At 40.1% G+C, this 26,235-nt stretch overlaps 1 protein-coding gene across 5 annotated transcripts in view; it reads right to left on the bottom strand.

The window, feature by feature from the left end:
* Positions 1–26,235, bottom strand: part of SNX29 (sorting nexin 29) — a 394,719-nt gene that overhangs the window by 166,705 nt on the left and 201,779 nt on the right. For 3 of the 5 annotated variants that reach the window (XM_069983707.1, XM_069983706.1, XM_069983708.1), the window contains one exon: positions 3,830–3,946. In XM_069983707.1, coding sequence (XP_069839808.1) covers positions 3,830–3,946 — 117 coding nt within the window. Of the gene's footprint in view, positions 1–3,829; positions 3,947–13,207; positions 13,315–15,646; positions 15,771–26,235 lie in introns of those variants that run through there. The other 2 variants (XR_011364568.1, XM_069983710.1) reach the window with 2 other exon arrangements.

The following is a 26,235-nucleotide window of genomic DNA, read 5'->3' as shown; positions in this document are numbered from 1 at the left end:
GAACTAGAACGTTCATTGCAAACTTAACCTTCTCATCCAACACTAGGAGATCAGGTTATAGGCTATCCTTTACCCTGTGATGTGAGCGGACACCGCCCCCTTTGGGTATTTGAGCATGGTGCTTTCTTACTCACTCCCAAACCACACTTGTAGCATCTGACACAAGCCGGGGACTTAAGCTATGGGGGTAAGTTTTCCTCTGGTCCTGGGGCCATAATACGCAGCAGGGGTGAGTTAAATACAATCTTACATGACATACTGCATCGCACTGATATACTTTTATCTAACATTTAGATCTTCACCAACCTGTGGACGTCCTCACATATATTCTACAATTTTGGCACTATGTGATTTGTATTTACAGGTATTTATCTGATGCATACAGTTGTGTCTTTATACATATGTTTCTGTCCATGTCTCCTCCTTTTGCATTCTTACGAGTAGAGTGATATACCTTAGTGTGTTATATATGAAAATCCCAAGGTAGCCCTTTTCCGGTTATATACAATTCAGAAGTCAATTATGAGCTTGGCCTTCTAAAATTTATAAGAGGTTAATGATGGAAAAATATGGTATAATTCTTCCGGGGTATAGACATAAATGGGAAAGTGATTGTGGCTTTTCTCTAGAGGATTTATGGGAAGAAATAGTGGGTAACATTAGGAAAGTATCCTACAATGCTGAACATCGGTTGATACAGTTTAAAATTCTGCATAGAATCTATTATACACCACAATTTCTGTATAAGATTGGGGCAAAAGACAATTCTACCTGTAATTATTGTAAACAGGAAGAGGCCGATTTGGTTCATCTTCTTTGGTTTTGCCCTCGGAGTAGAAAGTACTGGGATGGAATTTTATTAAACTTTCTGGAAGGGATTTAGTGAGCATTATTAGAAATTAGGTAATAATTTTTCCGTGTTTTTTTTTTGCTTCCTCGCAGTCTGGACCGGGGGGGGGGGGGGGGGGGGGGGGTCTCGGTGGTAAAGTTAATGGAATGATTTGTATGTGAAAAAGATTGTATTCCCGCAATTTATATGTATCTCCTCTGTGGAGATCGTGGTTAATTAATGTATTGTTTTTTCTTAAAAGAAATAAAGAAATAAAAAAAAAAAAATTATGAGCTTGGCTACTAGCCACAAATGTATTAAATATTGCTGACAATATAACTGCAATTATTTCTTGACTACAATCATGTAAATCTCATGTATGTACACCATTGCAACATGCGACGTGAATGTCGTCACTAGTATACATAGGTTTTATATTCACCATGTTATATGTGTGTTACTGTGTACATGACACGAATTATGTCAATAACACTTGATTCTATGTTTGTTTGTCATTTAGAGCCATGATTAAGAGCAAACATGCCTGAAACATGTTGGTCTTTTAAATTAATTTCTAATAAAGTAGAAATCAGCTGCTGTATTTCCTGTAGGAAGTAGTGTATTATTTCCGGTCTGACAAAGTGCTCTCTGCTGCCACCTCTGTCTGTGACAGGAACTGTCCAGAGCAGTAGAGGTTTTCCATGGGGATTTGCTGCTGATCTTGGAAGTTCTAGAGCAGAGAGTACCAAAGTGAGCTTAACAGACAATGAATGGGGCTGTGGTACAAGTGCTGACCTACTGATCAATTCGAAACTATTTGGCCCTAAAAGGTCCTGGATATTGCTGGGGCCTGCACAGAGCCTTGACTGTGACTGCAATAAATATATTGGGATAAACTAGAACGTTCATTGCAAACTTGACCTTCTCATCCAACATTAGGCTGTATAGCATTAGCCGCTTAATGTGTGATGACTGGCTGTTCTGTTTTGGACAAAACATATATATATATATATATATATATACACATCTGAGAATGTTCAGTAAAACAACTTTACATAAGAAAACATCTATTTTTGAGTTTCACAAGAGAAACACTCCTGACTACGAACCTGTTTTAAGAAATCTAGAAACTTATTCCCTTTATGAATTCCAATGGCACAATTTCCTGGAGCTCTATCCTCACCTCAAGCAGCCGCCTCTGCTGTTTTGTCTCCTCGTTTTCCTCACCGCACATTTAAAAATGTAAAACAGCTATGTGTTTGTCGCTGAGACACAGTAAAAACTGCAGTCTACCCAGGAGGATGACGGATAATGCTCTTACTGAAGGAGTAAGCAAGCAATAACAGAGCTCCGCCAGGAAAACGATGTCAGAAAACTCCAAATAACAATCACATGCTACCAATCCACTTGGATTTATTTGTGATCTACAGAGAACACATTCAACTTTTACGACACAAATTGCTGAATATTTAAATGCCGCATTATACATCTGGCAAAGGAAAGTGGGGTTTCAGCAACAGAAAAAAAAAATAATAAAAATAAACGTTTGACATTGAATATGCAAAGCCTGGCTCAGGCATCTCATTTAGCTTGATTCACTATTCACACTAAGGTTCATACAGGGAAATCTTGCCTATAAGCAATAAACTAGCTGCCTTGCTAAGTATTATATTATCTATACAGGAATATGGCATAATATATATGCTAAAAATATACAATATCTCCCGAGACCCCCCCCCCCTTCCCAAAAACATGCACACTTGGCTTAGTGATGTGCATGCATGTTTATTATAGAAAGGGGGATTCGCACTAGAGAGGGGGACTGGCCACTTGAATGCTAATAACCATCTGATCTTGTCTCCCATTATATTACCTGGGATTTTTATTCCTGATCACAGCTATTAGTCTGAGGATGTGGCTATCAATAATACCCACTATTTATTGTAGCATTCGTGTACCTCCCAACAATGATATACATGCATGTTAAAGGGGTACTCCGGCAAAGAAGACCAAATAAACTGGTGTCAGAAAGTTATACAAATTTGTAAACTACTTTTATTTAAAAATTTCAAGTCTTCCATTACCTATCAGTAGGGATGAGCGAATTTACAGTAGGAAGCAATTAATTCTTATCTGTATTCCATCCTTCAGCATGTGGGGCTTTGAAGTGTTCTCCGCTCCGTGCGGCTCCTCCCTAGGTGCTCGGAAAAAGATGAATCCAGTCCTGGGAAACTGGGAAAAGTTTCCCAGGACAGGGACCATCTTTTCACAGCACCTGGGGAGGAGCGGCACAGAGCGGAGCAGACTTCAAAGCCTCGCAGACTGATGAGCAGAATGTCAGTAGGAACAAAGCACTTCGCTCCTACTGTAAATTCATTTATCTCTACTTATCAGTTGCTGTATGTCCTGCAGGAAGTAGTGTTTTCTTCCCACTCTGACACAGTGCTCTCTGCTGCCACCTCTGTCCATGTCAGGAACTGTCCAAAGCAGTAGAGCTTTTCTATGGGGATTTGCTACTGCTCTGGACAGTTCCTGTCATTGGAAGAGGTGGCAGCAGACAGCACTACTAGAAACAAATATGCCACTTCCTGCAAGACATACAGCAACTGTTAAGTACTGTAAGACAGTACTTAAATTTTAAACAGAAGAATATGACAAATCTATATAACTTTCTGTTACTAGTTGATTTTAAACCAAACCATCTTCGCCGGAGTACCCCTTTAAATTAATGAAAGAGGTTCCTAAGCAGTTTTTTCAGTAAAAATATTTGTTTTATATAGCCAAGCTGCCTCAATAATTTATAAGTTACAACTACCAGCACCTTATTATCTATATATACCAAACACTACTAAATATCTAGTACCTTACAGGTTAGTGTGGCTTCTAACAGACATTGTGCTATTTTGTAGGTTTTTGAGAACATATAATGTCTTTATTGCTGCCCATCCAATTAATCTTCAGCTGCAAGTGTAAAATGAGAAGGCAATAAAGAAAGCTTACCGGCCCTCTGAGATCAATAAGTTCTTGCCTCATTTGTGACACCAGCGCTTCTTTTGCAATGAGAGTACGGTGGAGCCTTTCGTTAAATTCAATCAACTCTCCGTGCATTTCAGCAACCTAGAAAGTGGGGGAGACAGTGTGAGACCCATTAATCTGCAAACAGGAGTGAATATTTATTGCTATAATGATTCCAGAAATTGAAACGAGAATATGACATGTGAAAGAGCGACAGTCCTGCATGGCTTTGTGTAGAAAAAGTATCAGAATAATAGCGGCAAGTCGGACCAATTTCTGCCAGCATAGCGACTATGCCGTGACTGTGAGAAATATGTTTGCATCAATGAGCTTTTAAGTGACAACTGTTTCTTGAAATGAACATCAGTTCCAAAAGAGGAGATAAATTACAGGAAGCAATACCGCGGCCCTTGAAACATTAGTGTGTTTATATCAAAGCGCGCCGCTCTGACAGATTTCAGCTCAAATCACTTTTAATGAATTTGCCTTTGTTGTGGCTCGAGAGGAAATAATTCCTATATTTTTCTTAAGATTTTTTTCAAGCATTGCAGGAGTGCGAGGGTTTCCTGCACAAATAAAATAAAGGATATTTTGTTCTTTTCTAATCCGGAAATAGCGCCACTCTTATCCGTGAGGTGTCCCCGGTATAACAGTTCAGTCCTTTTTGATCCAAGACAATCTTTATTAATTGGGTCACTGGAAAAGGTCTACTGTACATGTATGCAATATGGATAGAGCTAGAGATTAGCAAACTTTCAGTAAGTTTGGTTCGCAAACTTACCGAACGCTGCTTGGAGAATATGGATGCAGCCCTAAGGCTGCCTGGAAAAAATGGATACAGTCCATGGTCTCCATCTTCTCCAGGCATCAGGATTCAAATGGCACACGTTTGGTAAGTTTGCAGCTTCACTAGCATAACAGCCGCGTCTGCAGGGGTGTCTTTACATCGAAGAAAAGGGTGTTTTATGGCGGCGCGCGAGGCCGGGAAAGAGGCGGCAACTAGTCAACTGGCAATGTCAATCATCCCCGCAGAGCACACTAACAGGCAGAGAGCCATGACTAGTCAAGAACGGCTCTCCGCTGAGATGACTAGTTGTCGCCCCTCTCCCGGGCCTCACACACCGCAATAAAACACCTTTTTCACTGACTGTGCTGACTGGTTCTCTTTAAAATAGCAAATATCTAATACAATTTAATAGAACACATAAGATATGTTATCCTAAGCAGACACCAACACCAATCCTCATCTACTTTGCCATGGCTCTTTTATTTGCTTTGGCATTTTCACCTAGCTAAGGGAATAAGATGCGCTTGGGGACAGCTGCTCTTTGACATTGTAGTATTGCAATACTTGCTCTACAATAAAGAACAAAATGGCAATACACAGTATATAGTGAAAAAATAAAACTTTTTTTTTATTTATAAACGGTTTACACAATAAAAAAGTATTAAAGTGTCACTGTCGTTTGCAACTTTCAAAATCTAAATCAAAAGTAGATGTGATATGAAGCAAGTTTGCAATATACATTTTTTTTTTTTTTTTTTAGTTATCATGGAAAACACTGCATATCCTGTTTTCTGACTCTTTCTCTCAAAATAAAGGAAACAGTCAGAAAACAGGAAGTCCTGTGTATCCCAGGCCATCTGAGCGCTCACAGAGAGAAGGCAGTCATGTGATTGACGGACATATAGAGCCGTGACTCTCTGTACTGGCCGGAATTCCTGGGTTTAGTCTTTTTTTAAAACCAGCAGAAGTCAGCTTTGTTTTAAAGCATGATAACAACAAAAAATAAACAATGTACAGTATATTGCAAACTAGTTTTATATCACATCTACTGCTGATTTAGATTTTGAAAGTTATAATGACAGGTACACTTTAAGTAAACCAGATTCTGTTTGTGTACAATCAAAAAGCCACTTTAAAAATCCCCAAAACAAAAACTCTCCAATGCATTTTACATACAGGTGCAGTTTTGACAATAGAAACAGACAGCAATTGTAAATAACAGTAACTTTTTTTTGAGCAATGGGAATTACAAGTGTCTGTGAATTTGCCTCAATGTTACATCAAAGGAACTTAAATTATTTTTAATGCAAATTAGTTTTAACCACAACGTACAGCAAAGAAAACCCTACAGGGTAGTAATATAACAGTATTTGAAAGTAGTAAATGCTCCATAGAAAATTTGTTGACCTTTCTTTTGATTTAATTATAGGGATGAGACTAAAATTGGACCAAAGCTGGATTTTTATTGGCTAGTACAGCTTCTAGGCTGGCAGCCCACCATCTCTAATGAGATATAAATGTTGGTCAACAATAGGAACAAAATGTGTTTATGTTACGGGGGAATGCATAAAGCTGAGGTCACCATTGTTCCCAGTGTTCTGTTGTCTTCTAGTAAACAGGAATAATGAATGGAAAACTGTGCAAAAACAAAAAAAGCAATATATGAACCGCCTTTATCTGTCTTTTTAAAGGAGAACTCCGGTAAAAATGTTTATTGCATTTCCCCCCCAAAAGGTATACAAATCACCAATATACACTTATTACAGGAAATGCACATAAAGTGTTTTTTCCTGCACTTACTACTGCATCAAGGCTTCACTTCCTGAATAAAATGGTGATGTCACGACCCGACTCCCAGAGCTGTGCGGGCTGTGGCTGCTGGAGAGGATGATGGCAGAGAGACACTGAGGGACACAGGGCACTGGAGGGACACTGAGCATCCCTCTGCCATCATCCTCTCCAGCAGCCACAGCCCGCACAGCTCTGGGAGTCGGGTCGTGACATCACCATGTTATCCAGGAAGTGACATCACAATGTTATCCAGGAAGTGAAGCCTTGATGCAGTAGTAAGTGCAGGGAAAAAAGCACTTTATAAGCATTTCCCGTAATAAGTGTATATTGGTGATTTGTATAACTTTTGGGGGGCAATACAATATAAAAACTTCTCCTTTAACAATGTGAGTAAAGTGACGTGTTATGATAAACATGTCCATCATACATATAAAAACAAGTCTCTCTTCCTTCATACCCAAGCATGGCTCCACATCCTATCCCAGGTCCCCAGTAAGGCTCCTCTCCCCAATGCAGCATTACATGATTTGCACTCTCCCTTATAATGCCTGCTGGTGTGGGAAAGTTCCTCTTGCTTGGTGGACACAAACCAGAATAGCTTTCCTGAGGAAAGATAATTTCAGGCAGTTCTCCAATAAAAGCTTATAGAGAAGTTAGTGAAAATTGGACCTAATCTCTGGATAGTTCAGTGAATTTGTGGTTGACGGAAAGATATATATGAGAGGGTCATTGTTAATGGTGTATATTCTGAGCAAGGACTGGTTACAAGTGGTGGCCACAAGGGTCTGTTCTGGGTCCTGTTCTTTTATACATGTTTTCAAATAAAATAGAAGACGGTTTGGTAGGTAAAGTTTGTCTAATGACATGAACGTTTGCAATAGGGTTGATATTCCAGGAGGTGTAAGTAGTATGGAAGAGGATTTAGATTTACTGTATAAGTGGTCAAAATAATAGAAAATGCAGTTCAATGTTTCCAAACATAAAATAATGCACTTGGGAAGAAGGAATCCTCTTTCTTAGTATCATATAGCAGTTCTCTGTTGGCAAAGACTGCAGAGGAGAAGGATTTAGAGGTAGTGATTTCTGCCTTAAAGTCACCAGTGCAACCAGGTTATAGGAAAAGCTAATCATATGCTGGGCTGTATATATAATTGTATGTCGGGCTGTATAGCTAGAGGTATAACCAGTAGGAAGAGGGAGATTGTGATTCTGCTGTAGAGAGCTCTGGTGAGACCACATCTGGAACACTGTGTACATTTCTAGAGACCTCACCTGCAAAAGGATATTGATAAAATAGAAGGGGTCCAAAGTCGGGCTACAAAAATGGTGGAGGGTGTCAGACAAAATATATCAGGAAAGACTTAAAGGTCTAAAGGAAAAAAAAGAAAGGGGGAACATGATCGTAACCTTTAACTATGTTAAATGACTAAATAAGGTTCAAGAAGGGAGTGTTTTTAATACTACATAATTTCTTCCTCAATGTCCCTTGTATATCTGCCCCTACTTTTTGCTTGTTTTGTGATGTAGCATAGTGCAATCCCCTTCGGGATGATTAACAGCATATGGCTATGTTCACACTACGTAAAACTACGGCCGTTGTTGCCTTAGTTTCAATGGGATCCCGGCCACAGCGTATACACATTGTATACACTCCGGCCGGGATCCCATGTCAGTTTTCTGCGGCCGCAATTCAATGAATTGCAGCCGTAGGAAACCCTGTCAGTTTACACTATGAAGCGAGCGGCTCCGGCCGCTCGCTCCATAGTGTGCAGGGGGAAGCTCTGATGCGGGCGCGCATCAGAGCTCTTTGGCCGGACAGATCATCCGGCTGGTACTTAAGTACAGGCCGCGGTGATCCGGGCAGAGACCGTCCGGGGTCACGGAATGGCTGGTTGTTCACGGTGTGTGAACATAGCCTATATGTGTATTAAGTACAAGGTGCATTCTTTTCCAGCTAAAATATTCTTCAAAAGTGTGGCCTTTGGTTGCATAAGAGAGTGGTCTGCTTAAAGAAGGCAGAATATAATGGGGAAAAATCGGTCACAAAAAAGGAAGGGATCTTCTCAAAAGGGTGATTTTTTCAGTAGGTTTCACTGCTTTTTCTTGTGTATCAGAGGGGCCTTTGGACCATTCAAGCAATGTCTGAGGCTGTATTCCCACGTTCCATGTTCCTCACTGAACATGGACGTGGAATGACTGTAACGGATTCTCCCCCACCTGGGCAGCATCTGTAATTAGATTCTGAGAGCGGAGGAACTGTACAGATATGTGCCGCGCTGTAATGAGTTAGCCGTGCGGCGCTGTCATTACAGCACAGCGCATATCTGTACAGTTCCCCCGCTCCCAGCATCTAATTACAGATGCTCTCCGGGCGGGGGAGAGTCCATTACAGGCATTCCACATCCGTGTTCCGTGCGGAACATGGAACGTGTGAATGCAGCCTGAGTATGACTACTAGTTTTGTTCCCCTAATAGCTACACCATTGATACAATATATGACAGTATGTAGTATGCCTCTGAGTAGGGATGATTATTTACACACACAGATGCCTTCCAAAATAACGGCATTTATAACTGTATCAATCATAGGATTAGCTTCTACGTCTGAAATCCTTAAAGAAACCATAGAGACAATACCATCTGCTGTCGAACAAATTTCACTTAAGATACTCCTCTAGGATCATAAACATGCTTAGGATCACTGACCTGCTAAAGAATGAGGCTGGTACCTGTCAGATTCCTTCCTGAAGTTACCAAGTGATGGGTAACTTCTAATAGTACTTTTCCAATATTAGATACTTTAATGATCCTAGCCAATTCATCAAATTAATTCACAGGAACATTGCTAAAAAAAACTCCACCATGCTTCATTGGTAGAGAGTTATGGTATGCCCAGAAGAACAAGGTTAATTGCATGTGTTTTACTACGGCCATGGTGACTGATCGATAATTTGGCTTATGCTGATCTATAAAATTCTATATGCCTACAGAAATAATATGCACACTGCCTTTACAAGACTGCTTGGCTGATGGCTGTTGTCCGACACAATACAGCCATATGAAGTGTGCCCCCAATCCTCTGCACGTCCTGCTCTAACGTGGAAGAAGTTTTAGGATGATTGCCAAAGGACCACAGAAGTAAATCCTTCCACACCAATCTAGTTGTATCAGTGAACCTATCAATCATTGCCTTCTGACTTCATTAACTCTACACAGCAGCACTTTCTTATTTGCTGTTATTGGAGTCTATGCATTCATTTTCTATAATGTATCTCACACTAGTGTCATTTACCATGCCTTCCCATGCATTTTCTAAATACAGGAAATCAGCCATTAACAGGATCCTACTAATTTAAGTTGATGCTATTTTATTCCACTTTGCATTTATTAATCCCCCATACAACACATAAAATGATCCATTACAAATGCTAAAAAAACACACAGTATATACAGTATAGCAAATTTCTGACTAACTACAGTTAGTGAAAAAAGATGACAACACCTATGAGCAGCTGTGTATGGTCCCTGATTATATTACTGTTATAGCGGCACATAAATAGCTTGGGATACAGGGGCCACACGGTTCTGAGAATGTAACACTTTAGCACAATACAATTGCTCTGCTGCAATTTAGTGACATTAAAATCATTTGCAACAATGGGGGGGGGGGGGGGAGGGGGCACACAAATTTCCCTGCCTTCTGCACTCGAGCTCTATGCAGAAAGATGACCTGTAATCTGAAGAAAACATTTAGAATAAAATTTAAGATAAAAGCATAAAACATCAATCATATAAGAAAGCCAGTTTATTCTGAAAATGATAAGATACAGAGCAGCTGGTTATGGTGTTCACAAAGCCTATTAAAACTTACAATAACACTAGCCTATCAACACAATTTTCAGGATAAATGCTCAAAATACAGTATATTAACTGTATTTTTCACCAATTCTTTTCCTTTGCAGTTTTAGTTGTCCCTGTGCACACACAGACAGTAAAGAAGATCCTGCTCTTGCATAGCTCTACAACTTTCAGAAGCGGCAGCAACATGGAGGGCATTTTAGAGCAGGACAGAGCAATGTAAGTTGTATATCTAACACTAGGATAAGATCTAGCACTTAATAGATCATTTAATGACTTCTCTGTGCGTCTGTCTCTACTTCTTTCTTACTCTGCATCAAGGAAAAGAAGTGTGTGTAGTGTAGTGTCGAACTGTCTTCAACCAATTAGAAGCGGCAGCAACATGGAGGGCATTTTAGAGCAGGACAGAGCAATGTAAGTTGTATATCTAACACTAGGATAAGATCTAGCACTTACTAGATCATTTAATGACTTCTCTGTGCGTCTGTCTCTACTTCTTTCTTACTCTGCATCAAGGAAAAGAAGTGTGTGTAGTGTAGTGTCGAACTGTCTTCAACCAATTATAAACAACATTAAAGGGGAACTCCAGGTAGAGGTTAAAAAAATGAAACTTCTGCAGAAGCATAACGCATTACTTACCTATCTATCTCAGTTTTGAAACTACCAAAAATCCATTTGTTTTTGTTTTGTTTTTTTTGTTTTTTTTTTGGGGGGGGGGGGGTTGCTCTGTTTTGGGTTTCTGTTCTTCCTGGTTTGGCATTTCCCAGAATGCAATGCTTTCCCTCATGTGATCATCACAGCCCCCACCCATTACAATCAGTAAAATTAGTGCAGCAGCTGCTTCTGTTCGGTCAGAGATGGTGAATCAGTAAGGTGTCTCGCAATGTGAGACAGAGGCATGGAAGATTTGTCTCCTAGGGGGGATAGCAGCAGGAGCAGGAGACAAGGTGAGTTGGCACATAGGCCATTTTTTTTTTACTTTCTGGATTTCTATTAGCTACCAGTGTGGCAGAACCGTACAGATACAATAATACATTGTATAGACACATCTTTACAACTTTTTATGTTCTTTTAATAGAAAACAAGTCTTTCTTATCCGGAGTTCCCCTTTAAAGAGACTCTGTCAGTATGTTTATGCTGCCCTAAGGATAGCATAAACTAGTGACAGAGAAGCTGGAGAGAATGATGTATCACTCTGCATAACAGATATCTTCTACACTTTCCATAAATGTAGTCAAAGTGGGGATAATTTTGATAGTGCTGTATAAAAAAGAATGCGACAACCAGAAATTACATACTATTAAGGTTCACAGAACATAAGTTCATTAGAAATCATAAAACGCATACAAGCCTCCAGTGACAAATTATAAAGTGTAGATGCAGGCTAGTAAAAAGACTCCAACTGAAACCCCAAAACCCCAATAACAAAAGGTAACAGGAATAGTCACACCAAAATGTCTTCCATTTGGGTGGTGAACAAAAGCAGTTAGCAGCTTCACAATGGAGGAGAAGTTGCAACTCTCTCTCTATAAAACACTATTAGGAAAATGTGTTTTCCTACATGGTCTTACGGGGACCAGAGGGGTACTCGTATTTAGATGGCTGAGAACCCTGCCCAAAGCTACCTATTTGTGTGACCCTATGGTACCAATATTAATGAGGGTGGGTAAATAATGGCACAGGATAGATATTAGGAAATAGTTAAGAAGTATTATGCCCAAAAAATAGGGGCAACATTTTCAATATGGCAACAGAAAAGAGGTTCTAAGTCAAGGTAGAGTTTATACATGCACATGTATACAGTAGCTTCTATCTTATGCTGCTCCTACAGTGGGGAATAAATAAACTAAAAAAAACTCCATAGGGCTCATTAACTTTACTAAATGTAAGGAGTATTCGAAAATCAGGCCTTTATGGATGACTTACCACAAAGCCGCCACAACTGGGAAGCAGCAACAAAATGGAAATTGCTTGGGCCAAGAAAAACAAGCAACAGACAGTAGTGGAAATCTATATTTTGGTCTAATGAGCCACCTTTTTAGATTTCTTGTATCACAATGTGAAACACAGGAAAGGTGAGTGGATAATTTCTACATGTGTGAAAAGGTGTGGAAGATGTGGTGCGGAAAAGGCAGATGTGGGGAAATTGTATAAATATTTGGATGTTATTATAAGATTTTTCAGAGGATGATTATGAGTGCAATATTGGGAGTGATCGCGGATCAACACTTATAAAACAGGAAGAAGGGTGTAGTATATAGGTTATTCTTGGTAGATCGATTAGTGTAAGGGTGGGTTCACACTACCGAATCAGCGTGGATAAGTCCCAGCGGATTCCAACGTCCGTACCCGCTCGCAGTGGCGTGCATCTCCGCCTGTGCCATAGAAACCATTCTACGGCCAGGCGGATTCCGCCTTCCGCCAAAAGAACTGACATGTCAATTCTTTCGCCGGACGGCAGAATCGGCCTGCCCATAGAATGGCATCTATGGTGGAGACGCAAGTGGGTACGAGCGCCGGAACCTATCCGCGTGGATTCCACAGTCTGAACCCACCCTTAGTGAGGAACAGGATCGCAGTGAAGGCTCCATCAGAGTGCTCCTGGCCGAAGATTACACCAACTAAACCCGCGGGATTGGCACAGAGGAGAAATGTAAGACACATACCTCCCTCCTCAGCATCCCCGGTTACTGTAGGGTGCGATTATATTATATTATATTCATCTGACCTGCTGATAGTTCCCCTTTACAATGAATGTATAATGTACAAAATAGAAGAATAGAAAAACACAGAATGAAAAAGGTGAGACCAAACTTTTGATAACAGTGGTTTGAATTTTTTGGACTTTATGCTTTGCAATAAAGATGTGCATAACATTATTTTACATTTTTATTATTTTATTAGCAATAAGAAAAACAGTGCACCACAATCATGCTGAAATATACATCGTACACAAACTGCATATAGCACTGTGAAAAAGAATTGGCCCCTTTCCATATGTCCCTTGTTACATATTCGTCGTCATGAGTGGTTTCTAGAAACAAAATCTAATATTAGACATGGGTAAACAAAGTAAACACAGTTAATAAAATATTACTGAAGTTATTTAAAGTATATCTGTCGTGAGGCTCTAGACAATTATTCACAAAGAAAAGGAGTGGTGATACTGCAGCCCAACTTTCTCAAACTATGTGTGAAGCTGGCAACACACGCTAGCCATATGTCACAGCTTAAAGGGGTTGTCCAGCAAAGGACTTGAGATTTTTAATAGAAGAAAATTACAAATCTATATAGGCATCAGTCCACCCACGATCAGAAGCTTATGCCATATCTTGATATGGCAGTTAGTGGGCCCAAATCAAATGTAAGGGTGCCTTCACACCTACCGTATCGCAGTAGAAAATCCGCTGCGGATCCGCAGCAGATCCGCAGCAGATTTAACTAAATGAATGAACACAGCATCAAATCCGCACTTACAAATCTGCTGCGCATCCGCAGCAGATTTGACAGTGCGTATTTAATGCTGTGTTCATTGAGATAGTTAAATTTGCTGCGGATCTGCAGCGGATTTTCTACTGCGATACGGTAGGTGTGAAGGCACCCTAAAATAGACTCAGTACGTATTCTGGGCAGGGAAGGCCAGGCTCTGGGCAAGAGGGCTACTAAGATGTCAGGAAGTTCTGATGCTACAGATAGAGATATTTATTTTCTGATACCGTTTTCTGATACAGCTTCAGATTTCAGAGTGTGTCGGAGTGATAGGTCACTAAATGATTGTATGGTCTGTGTAAGCAGTACATGAATACCTGGATGGGTGGAAGGCCGCTTTATCAAAGCAGCAGGTCACAAGATAAGTGAGTGCAAAGGGAAAGACCCTTCAGGTTAGGTTAGGTTCACACTGCGTTTTCAGCATCCGTTTAACGGATCCGTTTTTTTAACAGTCAAAAAAGTAGTGTCAACAGTACTTTATTGTGCGTCATAAAAACCACATCCGTTTGGACCTGGTTTTTTTTTTATTTTTTTTTATAATGGAAGTCAATGGAAAAACAGATCAAAAACGGATGCACACAAATGCATCCGTTTTTTGCAAAAAACGGATCCCTTAACCGGATGCTGAAAACGCAGTGTGAACCTAGCCTTAGAGCTTCATCATCAGCTGTTACAAGCAGCCACGCCCCCAACATGCCTTTCTGCATCTCCCCCCCACACGCATAGTTAGGCAAGAGAGATGCCCGCCAAAGAAAAAGCACATACTTTTGCCCAAACAGAGCATTTTATGCCTTTTCCGTGGTGTATGCCAAGGCGCTTATTGATATATGTCTTTTCATCTAGAGGATGCCCCCTTGTCATGGTTACAGACCTAGATGTAAAAAGATCACTAATCTCTGTACTGTCCATTCATATATTTGTACATTATGATCAGATCGCCCCTAAGACATCTTTTTTATAAACTAAATAGCCCCAAGCTTGATAACCTGTCTTGTACTTTAACCCACCCATTCCCTTTATGCACCCTCTCTAGTTCAGCTATGTCCTTCTCATGTACTGGTGCCCAAACCTGTACACAGTATTCCATATGTGGTCTGACCAGTGATTTATAAAGAGGCAAAACTATGTTCTCATCATTAGCATCTATGCCTCTTTTGATGCATCCCATGATTTTATTAGCCTTAGCCTTAGCAGCCACTGCCTGGCACTTATTACTTAAGTTAAGTCCACCAATACTCCCAGGTCCTTTTGGGAATCAGTTTTACCCAGTGTTTTATTATTTAGGGCATAGCTTCACTTAATATTACTACGGCTCAAGCACATAACTTTACATTTGTACACATTAAACTCCATTTGCCATTTCTCTGCCCAAGCCTCCAGCTTCTCCAAGTCCATCTGTAATCATATATTCTCCACCTCTGTGGTGATTACTTTAACCAGTTCAGAGTCATCTGCAAATATAGAAATTCTACTCTAAAGCCCCTCTACAAGGTCATAAATAAACATATTAAAAAGAAGTGGACCAAACACCTCCTTTTATCCTCATTTTATGCACCAAACTTTCATACGGCAGAGTATTAAACGCCTTTGAAAAGTCCAGATACACAACGTCCACAGCCTCCCCCAGGTCCAGTCTATAGCTGACCTCCTCATAAAAGCTGATCAGATTACCTTGGAAGATTTGTAGGTTATAACAAGTTCATTAAAAAAGTAGACCTTTCCTATCTTATCAAGATGCAGTTAACAGAGGATGTAAGTATCTATGGGAAATATTTTATCTAGAACAAAGAGAATCTGTCAGCTGCAATTCATGTTCCAATGTTCTAAGCTCCTGATCTTCTGAGATCTGTAACAGCTCCTTCCCTCTTATCCCTTACCCTGTCTGGAGATCAGCGCACAGCTGGCTTTCAACCAAGCAGGGTCAGGAATGGGAGTGACAGTCAGGAGGTATTCTAGCTTGTAGCACATCAGCAGCTTGGGAATCCTCTCAGACACTTTTCACTGGATAGATAAAAAAAAAAAACATTTTTCTACGTTTTGGAAGAACAAACTGATAAATAAAAGGTACCATGTGTCACCTCGATCTAACAGTTTCAGCAGTTTAGAACTCAAATTTTATCTAACAGATTTCCTTATAGATGCCATTGAATATTTTTGCTATAATCCTATGTCTCTTAAGGGTGCGTTCACACCTACAGGATCTGCAGCAGATCTGCAGCAGATTTGATGCTGTGTTCAGTTATTTAAATGAAATCTGCTGCAGAAAATCAGCTGCAGATCCTGTAGGTGTGAACGCACCATAAAGCTTTCCAACCCAATTATGGCTGGCTACATCGAGGTTTCCAATGGAGTACGAGCCTTTGTTTTAATTGAATACTTAGGGATCTCTATGTTATAAATTATGTTATATAAACTGCTGTACTTCTTAATAAAACCAATGAAAACAGAATCTAGTGATGCCTGGTTCCCATGTGCATGCCATTCTTTAATAATTTCAATAATTATTTTAGCAAATACATCCCATGACAGGCCACAAATGGCTGCTGAGTCTAATCACTGTAACCTCTGCACTGGAGGTCTGGATCAGCATCTGCGTCCTTTAGTATGAGATGGTTTAGATTAGGGCTGGCTTGTGGTGGGTATCCGTGGGAACCATACTAAGATGTGGCTACCTATGTGCCCCACTTCTGTAAACTGGTCAATCCCTTGACTTTTACTTTTATGTAATTAAAAAAAATTCATAATTTTTCTTGACAGTAGCAGAGCAACCTTTTACTGCTACAGAGCTCCAAATCCCTGTAGGATAGAGACAGAGTTAAAGGGATTGTTCAGGAAGGAGTAAAGGTCCTACTTGTTCTGCTCCCCAGTGTCCACTTTTGCATGTTTCAGAATTATACCTTTAGAGATGAGAGTGGGCATGTTGTTTTTGCCAGATTTTGTTCAAGCAAAGAAATATGCTTTAGGGTACAAACACAAAGGCCGGATCTGCAGTGGATTTCTCGCTGTGAATTCGCAGCCAAAAATCCGCTGCGGATCCCTTCCTGTTAGCTTCTATGGGAAGACATGTAACTGACACCCCCGTTAACCCTCCGCCAGTCGGAGCATACATTACCTGCATCATGCTCCGGCTTGCTACGGGGGCTCCCACTGTCTGGACATCCCGCTCAGCCAATCAGTGCGCTGTCCCACTGCAACCACTGATTGGCTGACCAGGACGTGCAACTGGGAACCCCCGAAGCAAGCTGGAGTGTGACGCAGGTACAGTATGCTACAGCCGGCAGAGGAATAATGGGGCTGTCAGTTACATACTCGCAGCGGGATGTCAATCCCATAGAAAATAACAGGAAAAGATCTGCAGCGGATTTCGCTATGAATTTGCAGCGAGAAATCTGCTGCGGATCCGGCCTGTGTGTTTGTACCCTAATTGTTTAATGATAAAATGAATAGAGAGGTTTCTTCCTTTTTCCCTTTTCCATCGCCACTCAGTAGATTAAGAGATGGTGTAGCGATCACACGGTATGTTGTGTGAACACATCTCACAATACACTGCTGCTGATATATTACAGACCCTGAAAAAGAGAACTTAGTGGATGATAAATTTTGCTTTGATGAAAAGTTTTCTCTGAGGTACTCAAGTCATTCTTCTTTATTTAGAAAGGTAAACGACCGATCTTGACCAGTGAAGCCTGGTCTGCCTCAGATGACAGACATAAATGTTCTATATCTAGCATTAATCATGGCCAACACAGTGATGTTTTTTTAGAACGCAGTGTACCCCAGACAGTTTTTACACTGTAAAAAAAGAACATCAGACTTTGACTTTATTAATGTCCCGAGATACAAATCTTTGGTTTAGAATAGGGACGGCTACGTGCTGAAGAATATTACTTGACAAAAGTTGTTATTAGTTCATAAGTTTCATCTCAGGTTATATATATAAGATGACCCAGAAGACGATACCTCATAAATATCACTTTGACTCAGCATTAGAAGAATTGAAGCTACTTATCTGATGTGGGGTGAACACTGATAACTCCTTGTAGTCTCTTTTTTGTTCAAAGTACATTAAAAATACAGAGATTACCTGCTATAAATACACCAAATATATTGCTTTAAAACTATTGTTTTATGTTTCCATCTTGACTACATAGTAATATTACAAAGAAACAACAGCACATGAATTAGAAAAATATGGACCACACCTCACAAAAATTTTTTGAAAAAGTTATCAAACCATTTTATTAACATTAATGGAATGGACACAGCTAAAATCACTTAAAAACAACAACATATATCCTATCACTATCCTATATCACTATCCTATAACTTTTTCAAAATAGTTTTGTGAGGTGCAGTCCACATTTTTCCAACCCATGTGCTGTTGTTTCTTTGTGTTTAGTGTGGGGGTTGTAAGGCCTGGCACTCTTGGAATATTGGTCGGTGGTGCCAGCCCACTACAATAGACTACATAGAAATATTAGTCATGGTCTGTGAGTTAACTGCCCCCCCATACCTTTCTTTCATAGCTTAGGGTACAAGAGGCAACATTTTTAGCGCCATCAAAATACTGAACCCTCAATACAAATATAATGGGGTCTAACAGGGGCTAATTTAATGGTGTGAGTCTCCAAACAGACCTAACATTGCTGTCACTGCTCTAGTTTATGGTAAGGCAGAAGACGGCACTCTGTCCAGTGAGTGGTGCTCGTGGTAGGAGGAATTCCAGGCAGAATAAAATAAATCCCGACACTCACAGAGTAAGGGTACTACACCAACAAATCTGACGACAGATTATCTGCCAAAGATTTGAAGCCAAACCCAGGAGTGGATTTGAAAAGAGGAGAAATCCAGTCTTTCCTTTATGACCTGTTCTCTGTTTATAGTCTGTTCCTGGGTTTGGCTTCAAATCTTTGGCAGATAATCTTTCGTCAGATCTGTTGGTGTAATAGTACCCTTAGTTATGCTTCTTTTATTAAAGTGATTCAAGCAGGTTCAAGAAGGAAAACGCGTTTAGGATGGAGCTGATAAAGGCCATAGCACGAAACGTGTCCTCCTGCATGAACCTGCTAGAATCACTTTAATAAAAGAAGCATAACTTACTCTGTGAGTGCCAGGATTTATCTATTGTACTGCTCCCGTTTAAACTGAAGCCATAAGGCTAGTATGAATATGGACTAAAAATACAATATACTTTAAAAAAAAAAAACCTTCTACTTGTTTAATGTATTCTGCAATTCCTAACAACTGTGCATAAAAAGAAAAAAGGTCAGAAGTCAATAAGTGGGAGAAATATACAACAAAAAGAGCACTAAAAAATGGTAAATACTTGTTCATATAATGCCTCTCTGTACAGAAGCGATTTCAATATGGGCTGTAAGTAGAAAGAATGTGTTATTTAATGCAGTATGTCACTGTAGAGCTCCATGTAACTTCAGAAGAGACAACAAAGATGTTACCATACATCTTCTTAGTTCTGGTATTTCTTAGTTTACCTTCTGCGGGTTCATCTAAAAGAGCCAAAATCTTTTCATTTCAGGGCATTTTGACACAGTACTAGAATCTGCCTGCCTGGCTACATTTGTCAGATTCGTGCTGCTTACATTTTGGATACTCAGACCTGGGAATAAAACAACTAAGGCACAGTACTGGGAGTGAAGAGAATATATTACGAGATTTGCAAGTCTGATAACTTAGGTGTTCCTAAAGTCAGAATTTACCAGTAGTCAGACAGAAAAGGGGCAAATTCTACTCCACTCCACTGAATATACAGTATTTTCAATTAAACTGTAACACCAAGGAAACAAACAGCCGTCAATTGCATAAAATTGCAGCGTTTTGCACCAAAATGACAGCCATCCAAAAATACAACAGCGGAAGAGGTTGTGTGAACATACAGTAGTCATATAATGCAACTACAACAAGGCTCTCTTTTCCATGACTACAGTAAAAATAACTATATAACTATAAATATTGTCCTATCCCAATGTTGCCCCCACAGCAATAGCATAGTCTACGTTGGAATCTCAGCTGTGACTGATTGCTATAGATCCAAAAATACTGTGATCCTACAGTAATTATGATACATAAGGGAAGGTATCAGCAGCCAACAATGTTCATGTCTAGAAGTGGGCCAACCACCCTTTCCATAGGCTATATCCATGTTTTTCCAGGACTCCCTAGGGCTGCATCCAACTTCCCCAGCCAACAGTAATCAAATGCAGAACATTCACATTTGAATGAAGCCGAGCATGGTCTAGGTTCCCCCACCTCTATTTATGTCCTTTTGTCACTATGTACAGTATATAAACACCAGGAGGTGTGTTTAGCGCTGAGTCATGCATTATTTAAAGTGTAATTAACATTTTTAAAAACTTCTGAGATGTCATAGCAACATGTCAGAAGTGCTGATCGGTCAGGGTCCGGCTGCTGAGAACCCCGCCAATCACTAAAACGAAGGGTGCTGCACACGCTCTGACCCTTCATTCTCTGCTGCAGGGAGGCGAATTTTGTAGACTGCTAATATGAGCAGTCTATGGACTTCACCTCCTGCAGCAGAGGTGAAGGGCAGAGTGCGCGCTCTCGCAGGCGGGGTTCTCAGCAGCCAGACAACGACCGATCAGCACTTCGCTATGACATGTCAGAAATTTTTAAAAATGATAGTTACACTATAAATCCTAGCACTAACATCTTAAACTACAAATAACAAATAAGGTAAATTATTTTAGATCTATTAAACAATGACATAACCTAAAAATTCTAGACTGGATCATTAATGCTGTGGCTGTGCTTCCATTGCAGCATATACTCAAATAGAACTCGAACTGTAGTAAAAAATTACGTTTGTACAGGTTCCTATTCAGTAAAGACATACGAAGATCTAGGAGAAGTCAAGAATGTTCTATAACTTGCAATAACTACATTTACAATAAAGTAAAAGAAAAATCATTCTATACAGAACAATGACAATTGCAGAATGCAGAATCGATGCAGTAATAATTTTGTTTTCTAAAAAATCAGTTATTGCAATGGATTATTGACTAAAAGTGTTAATATGTTAAATGATATGTAACATTTTAACTAAATCAATAGTACAAGCAACCATAAGAAACTTTGTTAGATATCTTAAAGGAAAATAGATGGCTATTTCTTTGACCGGGCTCCTTTCCGATTCCCTACGCCCTGCTAAACTCTTCATTCACAATAATTGCTTAGTTCACACTGGAGACAATCCTCACTAAAAGGATTAAGACTAAAGCCCCTATTACACGGGGTGACTGAGAGGAGAAAAGGAGCGCTGTTAGTGCTCGTTTGCTCCTTGTTCCCCACTCACCGCCGCCACTATTACACACAGTGGCAGCGAGCAGGTGATTACAGGTGGGGCTGCGGGGGGGGGGGGGGGCTGCACGGGTGATCGCTCGATCGTCCAGGCAGCCCAAAGCAGTTAGCAGCGGTCTACTGCCGCTGCTCCTATTCCGCGAAGCGACACCAGCAGATTTTTGCTAGATCAGTCGTTTGTCTTTCAACATGTTGAAAGACAAACGACTGCAATGATCAGCCGACATCATTCATGTTGGCTGATCGTTGCTTTCTATTACACAAGACGATTATTGTCCGTAACAGCCGATAATCATTTCGTCTAATAGGGCCTTTAAAGGAACAGAGCAGGTATAGCAGGCATAAATAATGGTATATCTGACATAAAAGGAGGCTACGTCTCTTAACCTGCCTTGCCATGCTCCCTCTCACCCCTGCCACCCATCAAGCAAAGAGGGTACACGGCTGGCATACGCCAGGGATAAGGGGCAAATTTGCACCTTCTACCTGGCATAGGCCAGGGGGGCGGCATTCGTAAGTGTCCCCCTAAATGAGGAGTGTCCTCATTTTTCATTTGCTACAATGGGACGAGCAGCTATACCAGGTACAGCTGCTACCCGATGTATTGAGTGATCACTGGTATGAGGTGAAGAAGCTGCAGCACACACAAGCTCAGCAATGCCTTCAATCTGCTCTTTGAATAAGCCTACAATAAAGGAAAAAAAGCCCTTTAAATAGCTATGTACTGCACTCTCAGAGATACTATCTTTTTCAATTATATGAACCTGCTCAGACTAAACCTCCTTTGGGATCTAGAGATTCTGTCTTCCTATATATTTACACATAAGTTGTAAGCCGTAGGTTAAGGGTTATGTGTGGAGAGATTGAAGGCCATGTACACTTCTTACCTCTTCTCCCATTGCAGGCTGATTCTGATAAAGAGGCACTGTGGATGGCTATTTATTGTGAACACCAAGGTGGGGGCATTATGGTGGGTGCTGTAATGAAGGTAAACGGCAGGCCACATATTATCCTGTCTAAAGAAGCTGCAAATTTGTGTTTAGACTCACATTAATAATGGGGCAGGTTTCCATTTACTCCTACAGATTTCAAGGATAAATTAAAGGGAACCTGTCATCGCTTTCATGTGCCCTGATAACACATGGTTTAGGCCACATGAAAGAGATGGCATGTTCACTTTAAAGCATAAACAGCTACTTACAAAAGCAAATATTCCTATTTTACCTCAAAATATTTATCAACCTGTTAGGACTTTGAAACCAATGTACAATTAGGTACATTTGCTTTAGGTGTTGCATATGAATAGAACGGCGCCGGTGCCGCTGTCCTTTTTCCGAAGCCCGGCACAGTTTTCGTGCACGGCAACGGTCTATTACCGAGCACCAACCCGGGCTGAAGCACTGGAGGTAGGTCTGCCCACCCCCCAGTGGGAGGAAACCCTATCCCCTCTATGACGCGGCTCCATTAGGTTTAAAGAAATTATTTACTCCGCACAAGAAAACTGCAGTTAAGGTAGTTTCAAATCAATGGAGCTGCATCATAAATGTATCATAGAAGGCTGAGGCTGTAATGGTTGACTATTTAAACAAGTTCAAGAGGGGCCTGGAACAACATGAAACTAGAGGTCTGGAGATAGGATGTTATCCAAGTAATGTATTCTGAATGCCATATTTAAAATTGGGAAGAAATGTGTCCTTTTAGCATGGGCCAACTTCTGCCTCATAAGAAATTTTTGCCTTCCTTTTTCCTTCGACATTGGCAATTGAGGGATTTATTAGTAGTTTTTTCTTCTTTTTTTATAGTTTGGGTGCTTACAAGCAATATATTTTTTTTTTTGGGTGGGGGGAGGAATTGAGCATGTGATTGCTCATATAAAGCAGCAATAACTTATGAAGTGTCATGAATTTTGCCTGCCTGTTACGCCTCTGACACAACCTAGGAGGAGTACCAAAATGGCACACCTGGGGATTATCCTTAGGTCAGTAGCTGTAACTGGCACCCTAAAATTGTTTTGCTGGGGTAGTGAGGAGCAAATAGAGGAAATCCCCTTCTACTGAAACCACTTAGATCATTCATATTCTCTGAAAAAAGGACAAGAAAGCAAACATTCTGCACAACTGTAGTTTATTATTATAGATATAAAATAAAGAACTATAGAAGTGGCATGGGACACTGGACAGCTGGCAATGGGGCTGACTTGCAAATAGATGTACTGGTGAACAAATAGCCTGGAGATCTAAGGGACAAAGATATCTGGCAAAAAGGAGATCTGGAGGAGTGGCCTGGCACAAAGATGATTTTGGAAAGGAGAATCCTTGCAAAAAAATTAAAAACAAACAAATTTGGGGAAGGAGTGCTCAAAACAAAGATATAGAAGCTGTAAGGAGCAGTTAGACATGTTTTAATCCCAAGACACTAGCAATAAATTTGTGACTGTTGCAAGAGCAGGTCGAAGATGGGAAGACAGTCTGCTTGGACTCCATACATTCCTGCACAAGTACACCTTTAAAAAAAAATCAACCTAATTTCTCAAAATGAGAAACCGTGCAACTATTTACTAAAGTAACATACTCCGAAAAAGTCAACAAAAAATATTTCGCTATGGGAATCCTACCAAACTAGGTCACTGTAGAAATTTCATTACATTACTAGTAGAGGACTCGGTTCATTCTCTCGGGTGAAATAAAGCAGAATCCGGCACAGATTACTTTTGGGATGCCTGCCAAATTTACATGGGATATAAAGTGCACAGTGTAGAGGAAAGAAGAGCAATGACAACATATTTAAGGTGCTATTAATGCATGGCACATCATCAACAGGGAAAGATGCATAATAAACAAAGAAGTGGTTATTAATTGTTTATGCAGTGTTTGGCTTTTTTTCATTCCTACTGAAATCTATGCTTAGTAATTCATTTCTAATCCATCCATCACCAGTAACATTCATAGCTTCTTTACAAAGAGTATAATTATGTAACAATGTAATCTACAAGTCATTTACTCTGTTATTCACACCAAACACACAGATGTCAAAAAATATGAAAATATTTCAAATTTTTATTTTTTAACCAGAGCATTATTATGAGTCTAAACCAGCCAGTCACGCTTTAATTGCATTCTAGACCCTCTGGCAACTTACTGCCTCAATTATAGTATACTGTACTTCTATTATTCTATTAGAATTATGGAGACAACACAATGATTTTGCCATTTGTTTAAAAACTATAGCTAAGGAAAATGTTACATAGAAAGTCATTAACACGCTGAATGTCAACTAAAATTATTTAGTAGAATAAGAAAACTATTGTTATCATCAATAAAGCCCCCCCCCCCCTCACATTACACCTAGTCACCTTATAGTACAGTTACACCATCAATAGGGTGGGCTAACCTATGCATATAAAATGATCAAAAACAAGAGGAAAGCATATGAATAGAACAGGTTGCACATCAAGAAAGAAAATATCTTTATTGAAAATCACCTATACAATGAATCTAAAAGGAGCAAGCCTGCTTCACTGACCATCAACATTAACCCCTTCACGCCAGCAATCCATATATATACATTCCTACTGCACATACCCCATGCATTAGGAATGTACATATACATTCCTGACTGTGAGGGGGTTTGATGTGTGCGGGACCACTGCAGTGAGAGCGGCCACGCACACATTAGTGTCCCGGGAGCTGAGGATAACAAGAGGCAGCTGCAATCCCACAGCTGCCTCTCATTAACCCCTTAAATGCCACCATGCATAGCAATCGCAGCGTTTAAGGTACTTAGTGACAGGACAAGCTCCTGTCACTGAGTGATCGGGACCCCCGCAGCTATGCAGCAGGGGTCCCGATTACTTGTACCGACAGTCATGGGTAATCTACTTACCTCCGTCCTGTCTAATCAGTGTTCTATTCATAGAGTCTGCTCTCAGGCAGGCTGTATGCACAGATCGCTGACAACACTGATCTATGCTATGCTATGGCATAGCAGAGATCAGTATATGCAATCTAAACATTGTATGTTAAACTGTTAAACTGTAAAATAAGTGTAAGTGTAAAAAAGTGTAATGAAAAAAGTTTTTAAAAGTATTTTTAAAAAACCCTTATAACCCCCCCATAAAAGTTTAATACACCCCCTTCCTCATTATAAAAATATAAATAAATAAAAACATATATATCGTAATGTGTGGAATTGTTCTTAGAAGGCTGGGAGGAACAATGCATTAATTTGACCTGGAGATCCGTGCATCACTGGGCTCGGTCTTGAATGGGGTTAAAAACATCTAGAACATAATGAGCTGTATCCTGCTTGTGTCCAAGTAAGGATGCCCCATAAAAACCCTGACCCTATTACACAACAAGTTAACTGTAGTAAGAAAATAAGTAAGCAAGAGGTAACCAATATTGTGGTATACATACCAAAAAATAAAGAATAGTAAAGAAGGTATATCACCATGTGTGGAATAAAAAAATATGAGGTCAGGTGAGAAAAGCACCCAACGCACCCCACCTGGAGTTAAGGAAAAGGCAGCCCCATTCTTGGGATCAGTGAGGGACCTAAAAGTCAGATCTGTAGCTAACATTCATGAATTTGCATAGACTTTAGTATATGTTGTGAATTTTGAAGTTCACAGCATGCCCTACCATCTACTGATGTTATCATTTACTGATTTTCCAGACCGGACAAACATTTCATTCCTCGCTATGCAATTCACACCCGTAGCCACATTTAAATGTATGTCAAAAAGCACATGAATATATAGCCTACCACTGTCTTCTGTAACTAGAGAGAAGACAAAGGGAGAAAATAGAGAAGAAACCAAAATCTTTGAAAGTATAGACTCTCACTCACTCTCACTCTCACTATTAATCTTGACACATGAACTCTTCTGGAGAGCTGTATTGTGCTAAAAAGCACTAGTCCCGCCCTATAGCCATGCATTAGTTATCTGTTCTCTGTTTAACCTTGTCTTGAAACATTTAAAGGACAACGAAAGAGATGTGGGTACTGTGGACTGCACATAATAAGAATTGTACATGAAAGGTAATCAGACCTACTGCAAGGATAACATTGTTGTCCAAAAGACTTTGGAGTCTCACTTTACAACATGTCTATCTGTATAAAATTCATTCCT

Source organism: Dendropsophus ebraccatus, chromosome 9 (genome assembly GCF_027789765.1).
Source record: "Dendropsophus ebraccatus isolate aDenEbr1 chromosome 9, aDenEbr1.pat, whole genome shotgun sequence".
Lineage (NCBI taxonomy): Eukaryota > Metazoa > Chordata > Amphibia > Anura > Hylidae > Dendropsophus > Dendropsophus ebraccatus.
This window is presented reverse-complemented; position numbering and strand designations above follow the sequence as displayed.